Raw genomic sequence first — 15,661 nt, 5'->3', positions numbered from 1 at the left:
ATTTGCAGAATCGAAAAAAAAAAATTTCCGAAAAATGCCAAAAAATTAAAAAAAATTTTAGTCCTCATCGCCACCATTTTTGCCATAAGAATCCCATTAACTCATGATCCGTTGAGTTTTTATTAGGAATGGCATTTTGCGAAATATGTCGTCGAAAAAGCTATCTAACAATCTATACAATAATATACTGGGTGTGCCATTTAAAATAAGGCAGTAGTAGTCTGTTTCTGGTATAACCGGAAGTTGTAGAGATCTGAAAATATTTTAGGGAGAAAGATCATGGTCTCAAACCCCAATATGGAAATATTCAGCTCAAAATTATGATTAGTTTTCCATAAACGTCTAATAGGCCATCGCGGTGACTTTTTCTACGACAGCATTCATTTCCATGAAAACTTAGACAAATCCAAAACCTGATGGCAAATCGCGACACAATTACGAAACGTAAAAAAGTTTTCGGCTACGAGTCCTGTTATTCGTTTCCGTGGCAACTACTGAATAAGGATTGTCTCATTGGTTTTTGCCGTGCGATTTACTTTAGAGATACTAACGTATTGGTTGTTGATTGTGCTCTCTGTTTTCGGTGTAGTGAATCCCACAGTTTTAGGATGCTCAGTGTTCAACTAGACCATTACATAGATGACGAGTTGTACAAATTTTGTTATTTTTTGAAGGGGGAGTAGAAAAAGTCTGAACTCTGTAATATACACTGATCAACAATTGCTTGGGATCACTTATGAACTTCTCTTCATTTGTATTTTTTTCAAGTTATCTCGTGAATATCTGTACATTATATGTTCTCTAAGGAAAAAGTAAAAGTAAAAAGTAAAGAGTTAATTATATCAAAGTCTTCCTCACTTCATCGGCTCTTGTTCACAAAATCGATTATTATCTTTAGGCTGTTACAGGTGGAGTGAAAAGCAATGTGGTATTTGTTTTTTTCTCTCGTTCAAACACATAAGGTGACAATAATTGAAGAAATGAGAACAATATCAGCTTATCAGTCATGCTGAAAAGACGTTTGGCTCCTGTGCAACTGGACCAAATCATACGGTGGATACAGGAAGGTTTGTCCCAGCGAGAAGTGTCCCGGCGGTTGAATGTTTCGCAAAGTGTCGTGAGTCGGGCTTGGAATAGGTTCATCCAAAACGACTCAGTAGCTTATGTTCATGGGGGAGGTCGGCAGCGCAGTACAACAGCTGCCCAAGATCGTCTTTTGATCCTGAATGCTAGGAGTAATCCCACTTACCCGCCGTCGCGGCTCAATAGATCACTGAGAGTTGCAACAGGAGTTCTAATTTCGAACCATACTGTAAGACGACGACTACATGTTCGTGGTTTGAGAGCACGTAGGAGGGTACAACATCCCCGTTTGAATAGGGAACACCGGGTTCATCGACGGCAATGGGCTGAGGAGCACCGCAATTGGACACTTGAAGATTGGAGCCGATGTTTATTTACGGATGAGTCTAGATTTCGTTTGGTCAACTCCGATGGACGTATTCTTGCTTGGAGGGAAAGAGGTCGAAGGTATGCAGAACAGTTTATGGTACCCACAACAGCTTTTGGCGGAGGTTCTATATGTGTATGGGGAGGCATTTTTTTGAACCAACGCACAGAGTTGGTTGTTGTGCAGAACACCACCATGACCAGCCAGAGATATCACGATATGATTATTGAACCCATAATTGTTCCGTTTGCGTCTGCCGTGGGCGAGAATTTCATTTTAATTGACGATAATGCCCGTCCACACCGTAGTCGTCTGGTTAATGAAGCGCTAGAAACTCATGCTATTGATAGGATGGACTGGCCAGCTCGCTCTCCAGACATGAATTGCATCGAACATGTCTGGTCTGAGATGTCTAGACAATTGTCAACCTTAGAACAACCGATCAATAACCTGGAGGAGCTTACTAACGCTCTACGGGATATTTGGACGAATTTGCCCCAAAATTTTATAAATCGTTTGATCGAAAGTATGCCTCGTAGGGTAGAATGCTTGAGACGAGCTCGTGGGGGACCAACTAGGTACTAGCTTAACCGAAACTTCAGCCTTCTTTTGGTTTCATCATAAAATTTTTATGTTATTCAAACACAGAATTTTGAGTGTTCCTAATAAAGTCTTTTTTCTCTCCAACTTTCCATTTTTTCATTCTTTTCTCAAGTGAACCATATAATCAACTGAAAATACTCTGATATCTGACTAAATTTATAATCTTGGAGCGAATATTTCAGAAATAAATTTAGAACAAGTAAGTGATCCCTATCAATTGTTGAGCAGTGTAGCTTGAATATTGTTGGTTTTGTAGAGATTCATTAGTTTACTTGTAATTACATTGTGCAACGAAATAGAAATTAGAATAATTCCATGAGCCAAAAAGTTGAAAAGCAGTTCAATACATAAAATATAGAAAGCTTCGAAAACACCATTGGAAAAATCCTTAAAAAATTCATTCAGAAAACAATCCCTTTTTCCATACTTCTCAGTGTAATTAGCTGGAGCCAATATCTCAGTTGATTTCCCACCTGTGATGTTTTCAGCATCAGAATCTGCGACTATCATGGCACTCACATAGTATGTCTTTCTGTTTCAGGTTGATATACAAGATATCAGGGGGTTGGTTCTAGTCGGCGAAGCTACCGAACTCCAAGTGTATCGCGTAACGAGAGAGGGTGGTTCCGCTTATGAAACAAACGCGTTTTTGCTAAGACCCACTGCTACACCAGCACCACGAACTAGCCAAGACGCGGAACCCGTGGTGAACGTACCGGTGCTCCCAAAGTCGGTAATCCGTTTTACCAGTTTATCATCAAATTTTGCGACGACTTGGATAGCACTCATGAGGCTGGCTAAGGTAAGTTGTTATTATTATTATTATTATTTAAAAAAGAACAGAGTACTGGTTTCCACCCATAAACTCAAAATTACCAAAATAAAATGGAATTCATCAACTACTATAATACTAGAGATACTTGTACAGGGTGGGCAAATAAGCGAAGTAAGCGGCTATATCTAAGGATCCACTCATCGTAGAGACTAGCGGTAAAAATTATTACTACTAAAGTGTACAAGAAAACACACTGGAAATGGTTTTGCAGTTCATACCTCTACCACTAGGGGGCGTAATAGCTACCGTCGAGTAGAAAAATGAATTTTACTCGAAAATGTTTCATATGAAGTTGAAGAAAAAATATCATCACTAATCCTTGGAAAATTCTCTATCTTTTTGAATTGTCACTTTCCATTTTACGACATCAAATAAGGGTAGGTGAAAGGGAGAAATCTGACTGGTTGAAACGCCTGTAACTTCAGATTGGCTCAACATTTTTGAGTAAATTAGATCTCATCTGGAAGATAATATCTTGTTGATTGAGGACAAAATATAGTCATGATAAATTTGTTTTTGCTGCTTTCGGTAGGGCGTGCTAAGTCAGAAGTTTATTGTTTTGTTCATTTTACTCCGAAATTTCAGATGTAATGATAGAATTTTTTTAACAGAAACAGAAATTCCATCAAATTTGCATGAAAAAACCTGAAGGTCGCAAAAAGATAATTTCAGGCGTTCTGAAGTTATGGCCGAAAGAAGATATTCTTCAACTGATACACTGCGAAAAACCAAATTGTGTCTTTAAGTTCTAAGAGAATCAGAAATCCCATCAAATTTGTATGAAAAAACCAAAAGGTCGCAAAGCGTTAGCTCCAGGCGTTCTGGAGTTATGGACGACAAAAGATATTCTTCAACTGATGCACTGAAAAACTAAATTGTGTCTTCTTTTGGCCATAACTCCAGAACGCCTGGAGCTAACGCTTTGCGACCTATTGATTTTTTCATACAAATTTGATGGCATTTCTGTTTCTCTTAGAACTTGAAGACACAATTTGGTTTTTATCAGTGCATCAGTTGAAGAATATCTTCTTTCGGCCATAACTTCAGAACGCCTGAAATTATCGCTTTGCGACCTTGAGGTTTTTTCATGCAAATTTGATGGAATTTCTGTTTCTGTTAAGAAAATTCTATCATTACATTTGAAATTTCGGAGTAAAATGAACTAAACAATGAACTTCTGACTTAGCGACCCCTACCGAAAGCAGCAGAAACAAATTTATCATGACTATATTTTGTCCTCAATCAACAAGATATTATCTTTCAGATGAGATCTAATTTACTCAAAAATGTTGAGCCAAACTGAAGTTACAGGCATTTCAACCAGTCAGATTTCTCCCTTTCACCTACCCTTATTTGATGTCGTAAAATCGAAAGTGACAATTCAAAAAGATAGAGAATTTTTCAAGGATTACAGTGATGAAATTTTTTCTTCAACTTCATATGAAACATTTTCGAGTAAAATTCATTTTTCTACTCGACGGTAGCTATTACGCCCCCTAGCGGTAGAGGTATGAACTTCAAATCAATTTCCAGTGTGTTCTCTTTATCACTTTAGTGGTAAAATTTTTTACCGCAAGTCTCAACGATGAGTGGATCCTGAGATATAGCCGCTTACCTCGGTTATTTGCCCACCCTGTACAACCTCAAAGTCACTAAAACTAAGTGAAGTCAATCTTACAAAATAAATAAATCCGAATTGAGTTAGACGATTCTGCACTCGAATAAGCTGATCTAGTCGGTTCTTGAAAGGATTCACCAAACTTGCACCAACAACACTATTTGGCAACCCATTCTATACACCGAAAACTCTGTTAGGAAAAAAAGTTTGACGCTGTGTGGTCCTGGAATTTTCCTTTGCCAGCTTGAAGGCATATCCGCGTAGTTGGGTGCTGCTTCTCAAGTAGAGGTGATCCAGATTCACACCAAAGAACCCATGCGAGATATGGCCGATATGTTACAATAAGATCACCACAAACCCTCAAAGGTTTGCAGATTAAAAAATCTCAAACAGTCAGGTCCTCCCAAAGGGAATCCTTGTGTCCCAACGCTGTAAAGATTCGAAGAGAAGTTGATCGCACCTGAGTCAGAGCTGCACACCGGCCTAGCATATTCCATCAGAGGAGGCACATAGTTGCAATATAGTGCTCGACACGTTGCCAGGCTGCAACCTCTAAACGATCTCTGTATCATAGTTGAATAAGTTTATATGCTATTTCATCGTTATCCCTACCTTTTTGAAGAAAACATTTTGGTGGATCTGCTTGTTTCTGTGCTTTGTCGAAGTTGATCTGGTAAAACGACTGGGTCGATACGATGCAGACGTTCTCCTCTGCACGTGTCAATAAGCGATTCGTGTGCCAATGAAAATTTATCAAGTGTCTTTTTCGAGGGAAGCTAAGGAGAACAGAGAGTGGGGATGTTCCAACAATTTGCCTCACGTGGTTGCTAGGGCATTGTGGGACTAAACTTAAATGAAACTTCTTACTGAATGCCAACATAAAAATATGTCGTCTCTTGAGACAAGAAGTAGTCTTGGTCTAAAATCACAACTTTTGAGGAGAAATATTTCTCTTTTCACGGCAGCAATTATTGAAAATTATCAGAAGTTCGAAATCACAACTTTTCTGGAAAAACATTTCCTTATTTACGACAGAAATTATTGAAAATGATTAGGAAATGTTATTGTAATTTTATTTGAAATCAATTTTCTTGTCAGGGTGAATCTGTAAAAACTTCCAAAAATATTTTTTATAAAAAATAATAGATAATGAATAGTTTCCATTGTTCTTGAGTGTTCCATATCTATCCATCTATTTGGGCTCGGATTAGGGTATATGTGCGTGGGCCCCATCTTGCATATACAACGTTGTCCTTCGAACACGCAAAGCAGTATTTTGAAGAAGTACAAGATCTACTTCGACATAGGCGTACAGCTTTGCTTCCGCCGTTTTTTTCCGGAATTCGAGGCTTTGTTGTAATAAACTGGTTGAACATTTACGATTCAAAGTATTATCCATCGCTAGCCACTACTTTTTCCCATTTTACGGGCAACGTAAGGAGACCGCGTTGAAAAAACTTCATTTTTTACTTCTTCATAAGACCGCTAGTCAACCAGGCCGGGTGCCATTGATCTAAACAAGTGATAGTCGGAGGGAGCAACGTCTGGAGAATACGGCGGGTGGGGAGGGACTCATTTTAACGTTTCCAAGTACGCCTTCACCACTTTCGCAACATGAGGTCGAGTATTGTCATGCTGTAAAATAACTTTATCATGTCTCTCGTTGGATTACGGACGTTTGTCTTTCAAGGTTCGAATCGAATGAATTAATTGCGGTCGATAACGATCGCCTGGAATTGTTTCACTCATTATACACTACGCCGAGCTGGTCCCACTAAATACCGAACATGACTTTGGAACCGTGAATATTTGGTTTGGCCGTCGACGTGGAAGCATGGCCGGGATATCCCATGATTTGTGCACTTGGGGTGAACCCATTTTCGTTTCAAGTCACAATGCGATGCAGAAATCCCTTCCGTATTTTCCTTGCAAGCAGCTATTCACAAGCAAACAAACGTCTTTCAAATTCTCCCTGGTCCAACTCGTACAGCTCCCAGTTTTCTTGTTTCTGAATTATACCCATCACTTTCAGGCGTTTTGAAATGGCTCACTGCGTTACTCCCAATGATCTTATCAATTCTTGTTGCGTTTGACACGAGTCTTGATCAAAAACCTTCTCTCTCCCACCGCCATACTGGTCTTCGACGCAAAATCACCTTTCTTGAAACGTTGAAACCACTCTTGGCACGTTATTTCACTAAGAGCGGCCTCACCGTAGGTATTTGAGAGTATTCGATCGGGCATATTGAAGCAGAAAATTGAAACCTCCCGTAAATGACGAGAATTCGACTCCTAAGCTGACATGTTTAATCGAGAATAACTTTATGATGCAGACACAAATCAACTAATATGTCGATGGCGTTATGTTTACAAATACCTAAGCTTATTGTATGACATCTACGATCAATTTATTTCGACTACCACTCACCGCTACAGCCATTTATTTCAAAACGGCGGAAGCAAAGTTGTACCCCTAATTCACCTAATAGAAATTGAGCCTATGTATTTCCATTCAATCTAGGTTGTAGGAATTTTGGACCAATTAACTGATCCCCAACATATCCAATTCAGAGAATATTATTCTTGGTGATGAGCTACAGTCAGAGCGTAAAGGTTTTCTTAGGTTCTTATGAGGTTTTTTTAAAAAATAGTTGGTTGAAAAATTTGCTTTGTCTGTGAATAGGACGTTTTTCAAATAGTGAGGATATTTTCCAAGCAATCCCAACATCCAAGTGGAGAATTGGGGAAGATTTGGAAAATCACATTGAATGAGATATGGATATAACAGTTGTTCCTTCAAGATCGCAAACACCGTCATTTGGTGAATTTGTAAGTGCTGATCAATTTTCCTAGTACTGATGTCAGGTGGCTCTCCGACAATATTTTAATTATGTATTTTGAATGAATCTTCCACTTTCTGGGTGAATTCGTGTAAATACAAGTAGAGTGTGATTTGTAGCCACACGTTAAGGGAATATTCCTCCATATATTTTGGACACTTTTAAAGAATTACCGCCAAAAGGTTTGAAATCAAAATGCATATCGGTCATTTTTGCGTTTGTGTACAGTGCATTCCATTTTGGTTGAGACTGCCAGGTTTCTCGTTTGTTATTTAAGATAGAGCCTTGCGGTTTTCACGTTCCTGTCCTACTTTTTCGTGAAACTCAAGTTGGTCTAATCAGATTTTGCATAACTGTTTCCGTTCAAGAGATACAGGGCGATTTTGGAAATTGATACTTTTCGGATCCCCCCTCTATCTCCGAAGTTATTAGAAATAATGCTGAGGTAAAAACTACGTCTGAATCAGAATTCTGCGTAGAATCCGGTGGCGTACTCAAATTTTTTTTTCGGGGTATGGTTTTGAAGATTCAACACAAACCTATATTTTTTTCAATGGAACACCCCATATATCATTACTTCGTTGAATTCGTTATTTTTTTCCCTTCAAAATGATGTATGAAACTATATAGGTAGAATGGTCAGAAATGTTAAAAAAACACTAAAACATCAAATAATGATGATTTTTTGTTAATTAGCAATGGATTTCCCATATGAAAAAAAGGTTTAATTGGATAATTTTAATTTGTGATTTTTATAAATAGTAGAGTAAGCAAACAAAGATAATACACTCATCACTAAAATGAAAAACAAAACGTAGGTACCCACCTAATAGCAACAAATAAATAATACAAAAATTCATAAACATTGCATGATATCTTACAGCTTAAACTGTTCAAATTACTGTCTATTTTTCTCTAATTCATAATTGACAAAACTCTTCAATACGCCTGGGTGCATTTAATATTATGAAAGGGCGGTTTTGTAAATCCTGGAAAACTGCCTCTGTTGATGCACGAAGTTCTTCGAGACTGTTATGTCTTTTACTGTAGTATATTATATGTATTAGGGCAAATGGACCTCAATTCGAACAGTTTAATCTGTAAGATATTATGCACTGTTTATGAATTTTTGTATTATTCATTTGTTGCTATAAGGTAGGTACCTACGTTTTGTTTTTCATATTAGTGATGAGTGTATTATATTTGTTTGCTTACTCTACTATAAATAAAAATCACAAATGAAAATTATCCAATTAATCCTTTTTTTGATATGGAAAATCCATTGCTCATTAAGAAAAAATCATCATTATTTGATGTTTTAGTGTTTTTTTAACATTTCTGACCATTCTACCTATATAGTTTTATACATCATTTTGAAGGGAAAAAAATAACGAATTCAACGAAGTAATGATATATAGGGTGTTTCATTAAAAAAAATATAGGTTTGTGTTGAATCTTCAAAACCATACCCCGAAAAGAAAATTTGAGTACGCCACTGGATTCTACGCAGAATTATGATTCAGACGTAGTTTTTACCTCAGCATTATTTCTAATAACTTCGGAGATAAAGGAGGGGTCCGAAAAGTATCAATTTCCAAAATCACCCTGTATCTCTTGAACGGAAACAGTTATGCAAAATCTGATTAGACCAACTTGAGTTTCACGAAAAAGTAGGACAGGAACGTGAAAACCGCAAGGCTCTTTCTTAAATAGCAAGCGAGAAACCTGGCAGTCTCACCCAAAATGGGATGCACTGTACACCTATCTATATTTTAATGAGTATGTGAGAAGATTCTCAAAATGATAAGCCAGATAAAACATAATTGTAAATAAATCAAAGTTAATCAAAACTATTCAGTTGTTATAATGAAATGAGATCAGCCTACTAGTTATATTCTAGTTCCCTATTCTTTTTCACACTTCAATAGCATATTCAGCCCGAGTTTCGTTTCCAAAGCGTTGGCTATGGATAAAAATTAAAATAAGCCGTGGAGAATGATAAGACAGCCTCTAGTCTCGGGGTGATTGATTTATGGACGCCTTCCACGAACAACACTGGCCGATTCAAGAGTAGAATCCATATATTATTTTCACCGACGTAAAAAACTTGCGGCGAAGGCAGCACGGCGTAGACTTTGTGGCTAACTTGGATACATGGTTGATTAAACGCTAAGCCTCATCAGGTAGCACCAGATTAAATTCTTGTCGGTTGGTGCTTCTGAGTTACCCGAAGCCGCCATTTAAACTCTATCTTGGGATATGCCGTTAGAAAATTGTGCACATAAATAAATGATGATATCATTTCAGGATGTTATTCGCTAAGGAAACTTGAAGGCGATATAAAAAGTGCTAAAAAATAACAGTGTCGGAACCTTTGGTCATCTGATTCTTTCAGCATGATGATTTTTTCTTGTCTCTCCCAGCTCCAAAAGCAAGTCATCATCGTCATATGTTATTTTGTATTTATTCTAGGAATGTTTGACTCAAGTAGGTACCAATATTAACTTTCTACTGGTGACACTCATACAAGTGACTTAATTGGTGACACGGAGTCTGTGAGACTCCGTAATTTATTGATAATAATGATAATAATCATTTATTGATCTCATGAGACATAAAATTATGTGTGAGACAAGTCAAAAAAAAAAACGAAAAGAAGTTAACACAAATAATTCGAATGCATCGTTTGAAAATTCAACAACAGTACAATAGAAATTTTTAACAATAAAGCTTTCACACTCGCCTTGCATTCTTTATGATTTAGAGACGTAATATTGGAAGGAAAATTGTTGAACAATTTTATGCCTTGCTATGTGGGCGACATTTCAAATTTTGTTTTGTGTTTTGGTGTAAACAGCACTCCCCCACTTCTTGTATGGTAATTATGAAAGCTAGATAATTTTGTGATGCTATTTTCTTTTTTCTTGATATATAAGGTTTTAAGAATAAAAATACAAGATAGCGTGGAAAAACTATTTTTTGAAGAAACTTGCATACATACGATCTTGGTGTAATACCTTATATTATGCACAAAATCCGCTTTTGAATAATAAAGACCCTACAAACTTCTGAATAATTTCCCCAAAGTAGAATGTTGTGAGATAAATGGCTACTAAGCTGTAATAAATATTGTTCAACGATGGCATAGGAAACAAGTGTCTTACTCTACTTATAGCGAAAAATGAACTTTTCAATCTACCGCAGACCGAATCAATGTGACTAAACCATCTTAAACCTTCATTCAGAAAAATCCAAGAAATTTAGATAATGTTTAAAAGTGCTAACAGTATCTAGATGGTGAAGAACAAGTTCTTACTATAAAAAAACAGGGAGAGATGATGCACCTTTTGTGGAATTCGCCGGAAATCTACTGTTTTGAACTGATCGTGGTCCTAAAATCATAAATAATTCTTTGGTTCTTAATCTTTTATATTATAACATCAACATGAAAAAAAACTCAGACATTTTTCAAAAATAAAATAAAATACAAAATTCTGATTTTAGCAATCTCTCCCGCGTCCCATGGGTGGGACGACGCATTGGGTTTGGGAGAGATTGCTCAAGGGGCTCAACATAATATGCTTACTTTTCGGCAATTGTTTTATTCCCAAATGGTGTACTGTAGTTTTTAAAGAATTTGCATGTGTCATAAAGCCACCTGGCTATCAATTTCCAAAATCACCCTGTATCTCTTGAACGGAAACAGTTATGCAAAATCTGATTAGACCAACTTGAGTTTCACGAAAAAGTAGGACAGGAACGTGAAAACCGCAAGGCTCTTTCTTAAATAGCAAGCGAGAAACCTGGCAGTCTCACCCAAAATGGGATGCACTGTACACCTATCTATATTTTAATGAGTATGTGAGAAGATTCTCAAAATGATAAGCCAGATAAAACATAATTGTAAATAAATCAAAGTTAATCAAAACTATTCAGTTGTTATAATGAAATGAGATCAGCCTACTAGTTATATTCTAGTTCCCTATTCTTTTTCACACTTCAATAGCATATTCAGCCCGAGTTTCGTTTCCAAAGCGTTGGCTATGGATAAAAATTAAAATAAGCCGTGGAGAATGATAAGACAGCCTCTAGTCTCGGGGTGATTGATTTATGGACGCCTTCCACGAACAACACTGGCCGATTCAAGAGTAGAATCCATATATTATTTTCACCGACGTAAAAAACTTGCGGCGAAGGCAGCACGGCGTAGACTTTGTGGCTAACTTGGATACATGGTTGATTAAACGCTAAGCCTCATCAGGTAGCACCAGATTAAATTCTTGTCGGTTGGTGCTTCTGAGTTACCCGAAGCCGCCATTTAAACTCTATCTTGGGATATGCCGTTAGAAAATTGTGCACATAAATAAATGATGATATCATTTCAGGATGTTATTCGCTAAGGAAACTTGAAGGCGATATAAAAAGTGCTAAAAAATAACAGTGTCGGAACCTTTGGTCATCTGATTCTTTCAGCATGATGATTTTTTCTTGTCTCTCCCAGCTCCAAAAGCAAGTCATCATCGTCATATGTTATTTTGTATTTATTCTAGGAATGTTTGACTCAAGTAGGTACCAATATTAACTTTCTACTGGTGACACTCATACAAGTGACTTAATTGGTGACACGGAGTCTGTGAGACTCCGTAATTTATTGATAATAATGATAATAATCATTTATTGATCTCATGAGACATAAAATTATGTGTGAGACAAGTCAAAAAAAAAAACGAAAAGAAGTTAACACAAATAATTCGAATGCATCGTTTGAAAATTCAACAACAGTACAATAGAAATTTTTAACAATAAAGCTTTCACACTCGCCTTGCATTCTTTATGATTTAGAGACGTAATATTGGAAGGAAAATTGTTGAACAATTTTATGCCTTGCTATGTGGGCGACATTTCAAATTTTGTTTTGTGTTTTGGTGTAAACAGCACTCCCCCACTTCTTGTATGGTAATTATGAAAGCTAGATAATTTTGTGATGCTATTTTCTTTTTTCTTGATATATAAGGTTTTAAGAATAAAAATACAAGATAGCGTGGAAAAACTATTTTTTGAAGAAACTTGCATACATACGATCTTGGTGTAATACCTTATATTATGCACAAAATCCGCTTTTGAATAATAAAGACCCTACAAACTTCTGAATAATTTCCCCAAAGTAGAATGTTGTGAGATAAATGGCTACTAAGCTGTAATAAATATTGTTCAACGATGGCATAGGAAACAAGTGTCTTACTCTACTTATAGCGAAAAATGAACTTTTCAATCTACCGCAGACCGAATCAATGTGACTAAACCATCTTAAACCTTCATTCAGAAAAATCCAAGAAATTTAGATAATGTTTAAAAGTGCTAACAGTATCTAGATGGTGAAGAACAAGTTCTTACTATAAAAAAACAGGGAGAGATGATGCACCTTTTGTGGAATTCGCCGGAAATCTACTGTTTTGAACTGATCGTGGTCCTAAAATCATAAATAATTCTTTGGTTCTTAATCTTTTATATTATAACATCAACATGAAAAAAAACTCAGACATTTTTCAAAAATAAAATAAAATACAAAATTCTGATTTTAGCAATCTCTCCCGCGTCCCATGGGTGGGACGACGCATTGGGTTTGGGAGAGATTGCTCAAGGGGCTCAACATAATATGCTTACTTTTCGGCAATTGTTTTATTCCCAAATGGTGTACTGTAGTTTTTAAAGAATTTGCATGTGTCATAAAGCCACCTGCGTCACACCACGTACGTAATCCATTCCACTGTAGTTTTGGTATTTTCGTAGCATTCTAAGCAACCTAAGCATTCATTTTCGTCAAAAGTTTCGTCGTCTATGGAATCTTTTTCCATCGCACCATTTTCTTCAGAGGAAGAACTTACCAAACGTCGTTTTACACGTTTTATTCAACAAGGTTGTTTGTCATCAACTTCTTGGGTATGTTTTTCCTGATGACTTTTGTGATGTTTTTCTAATTATTTTTTCTGACATTTTATTCTTCTCACGGTTTCCTACTTTTTCCCCCACCAATCTTTTATTTATCTGCAATCAGTCATGTTTTGTGCAAACAAAAGCTCAAAATAATTATGCGCCCTTCTATGTTCATACCTTCAGCTCGGGATATGGATACATCTTTGGCCTCTCGAATGCTCAAAGGATTGCCAAAGGACTTCTGATGATTTTTACAGAGGGTGCATCTTCATTCAAAGTTAATTTTCGACAGTAATTATCGACAAAAGAGATAACAATCTCACTGAGTATTTTTACTTGAATTCCACTCAATAAATAATCTTCTGTTACACCCAGAAAAGAAATTTTTATATTAATCTCAGGCTTAGGCACTTTATACATTGGAGTATTCCCTGTCATTAACGGAATTAAGAATCTGATCGAATATTGTCATAATCGGACCAACGCTTCAGGCGAATCCAAGGTCGACCAAATGTGGAACTATTTATGTTACATAACAGTTCAATTATACAGTTTCACACGTGCATTAATTGTCAGATTCTCTCTTTGTATGTACTTGAGAAAACCCACTCCCAACTATTATACAAAGGACTCTTGATCAGTGTAATTAATCTAATTGAATCAAATGATGATTATTGAATACGTGATTGCTTAGTTGTGATACTCCTATAAATGGTCTCTCAATATAGGGTTGGTATCATTTGAATGTTACATAGTATTCAAATCTCCGTTGAATATTGAAAAAGAGCACTAATGTGAAGAGACATGTTCATTTATATGTTAATTATATCCCTCTTGAGACGGCTTTTTATGTATACATGCATTTCAACCTGATCATACTTGTTATCCCAAAAACATTAGGTATGTCTTTTCCACAACATCAGAACTGAAGAAAATTGAAGAAGAATAATGGAAAAGAAATACTCTGCATTTCCATAATAACAGATTCTATTGGATTTAAATTCTGCTTGGATATTCAGTGTTTCGATTAGAAAAGGCGCCACCCTTGATATCTTGGCTCTCATGCAAAACCAGAAAGGGGTAAACTTTGGTTCGTAGGATAACATCTACCCGTATAGAGATATTTATGTGGTCTTCAAACCGCGCAAAGCTTTGTAACTTCACATCAGTATTGTCCTCATGTTCTTTCAATATTCTTCAGACATAATTATTTGATATATACATGCAGAATTTCAACCTGATCATACTTGTTATCGTAAGTAATTGCACAAGTGCATCAAAATTACCGATAATTTTGCATGACAGCGTGTTGTCATAAAAACTGCATGAGTTCATTTTCATTTTTGGAGAAAGAGCCCGACACCGAAGGTGGAGGGCTCTTTTTTTTCAAAGTTTTTCAAAGGAAACACGCTGGAATGCGAAATTATCCGGTCATTTTGATGCACGAGTGTAATTCGGGGGAATATTTCCCGAATAAACTATTACATCACTTGTCAAACTGATGTAGAATGGAATTGCCATAGATTCGAACTATGTAAGATGCATAGAAACTATGCATCTATGAACAGAACAATTATCGCAGTGCAGTTTCGCTTCCTACAATGCAATTATCGCTGTAATTTTCGATAATTGTTCTCCATATACATAGAATTTTTGACAGGAGGGAAATATTCTCAAAAACATTAGATATGTCCTTTCCACACCATCAGAACTATGAATATTCCATATTATATTTGGCTTGGGTTCGGCGTCCATATTCAGTGTGGTGTATCAACTTGAGAAAGTACCACCCTTAATATCTCAGTTTCATGTAAAATCAGAAACAGGTAAACTTTGCTTCGTAGAAGGATATTTTATCCGTGTGCATTGTGTGGGTTGAGCGTCCTTGAATTGTAAATAACTAGTAGACCACAGCGAAAGAAAAATAAAGGAAATGAAACCGATACACAAATATCATTAATTATTCAACCCTATGAGTATTCATTTCAATTCATTCAATATTTTCAAACGTTACGCGTATTATAAAAAATAACAGAATAAAATGCACAACACGCAGCCTAAGCAAGTTTGTATGCTGCAAGCTCATGCAAATATCAAATATGAAATATGCGAATATAAAATATGAAATTATTCCCATGTAAAAATACATGAATATTCATTCATACCCCTCATTCCACCCCAATTTTGCCTGATTGAAAATCCCCACAAAAGGATATGAAGAAAAAGAACACAAGCTGAATCGTCCGATTAGGAAAAATTTATCCGAATTGAACTCAACGAATGTCCTCAGTTTATCCCTATGAATCGTTTCGATAAAATAGATCAGAAGGCAAAAGGTTGTATAATTTGGGACCATTATAGAGTTGATGCTGCAGATACAC

General features: G+C 36.4%; 1 protein-coding gene across 6 annotated transcripts in view; it reads left to right on the top strand.

The window, feature by feature from the left end:
• Window positions 1-15,661, top strand: part of LOC123678795 (growth factor receptor-bound protein 10-like) — a 453,358-nt gene that overhangs the window by 253,263 nt on the left and 184,434 nt on the right. For all 6 annotated transcript variants that reach the window (XR_006747290.1, XR_006747292.1, XR_006747291.1 and 3 more), the window contains exon 8: window positions 2,595-2,855. Coding sequence is in view for 3 of the 6 variants with exons in the window: in XM_045616020.1 (XP_045471976.1) it covers window positions 2,595-2,855 (261 nt within the window). In the remaining 3 variants the exon portion in view is untranslated. The remainder of the gene's footprint in view (window positions 1-2,594; window positions 2,856-15,661) is intronic.

The sequence above is a fragment of the Harmonia axyridis genome, chromosome 4, assembly GCF_914767665.1.
Source record: "Harmonia axyridis chromosome 4, icHarAxyr1.1, whole genome shotgun sequence".
Classification (NCBI taxonomy): Eukaryota; Metazoa; Arthropoda; class Insecta; order Coleoptera; family Coccinellidae; genus Harmonia; species Harmonia axyridis.
Note: the sequence above shows the minus strand (reverse complement) of the source record. Positions and strands in the feature narration are given on the sequence as shown.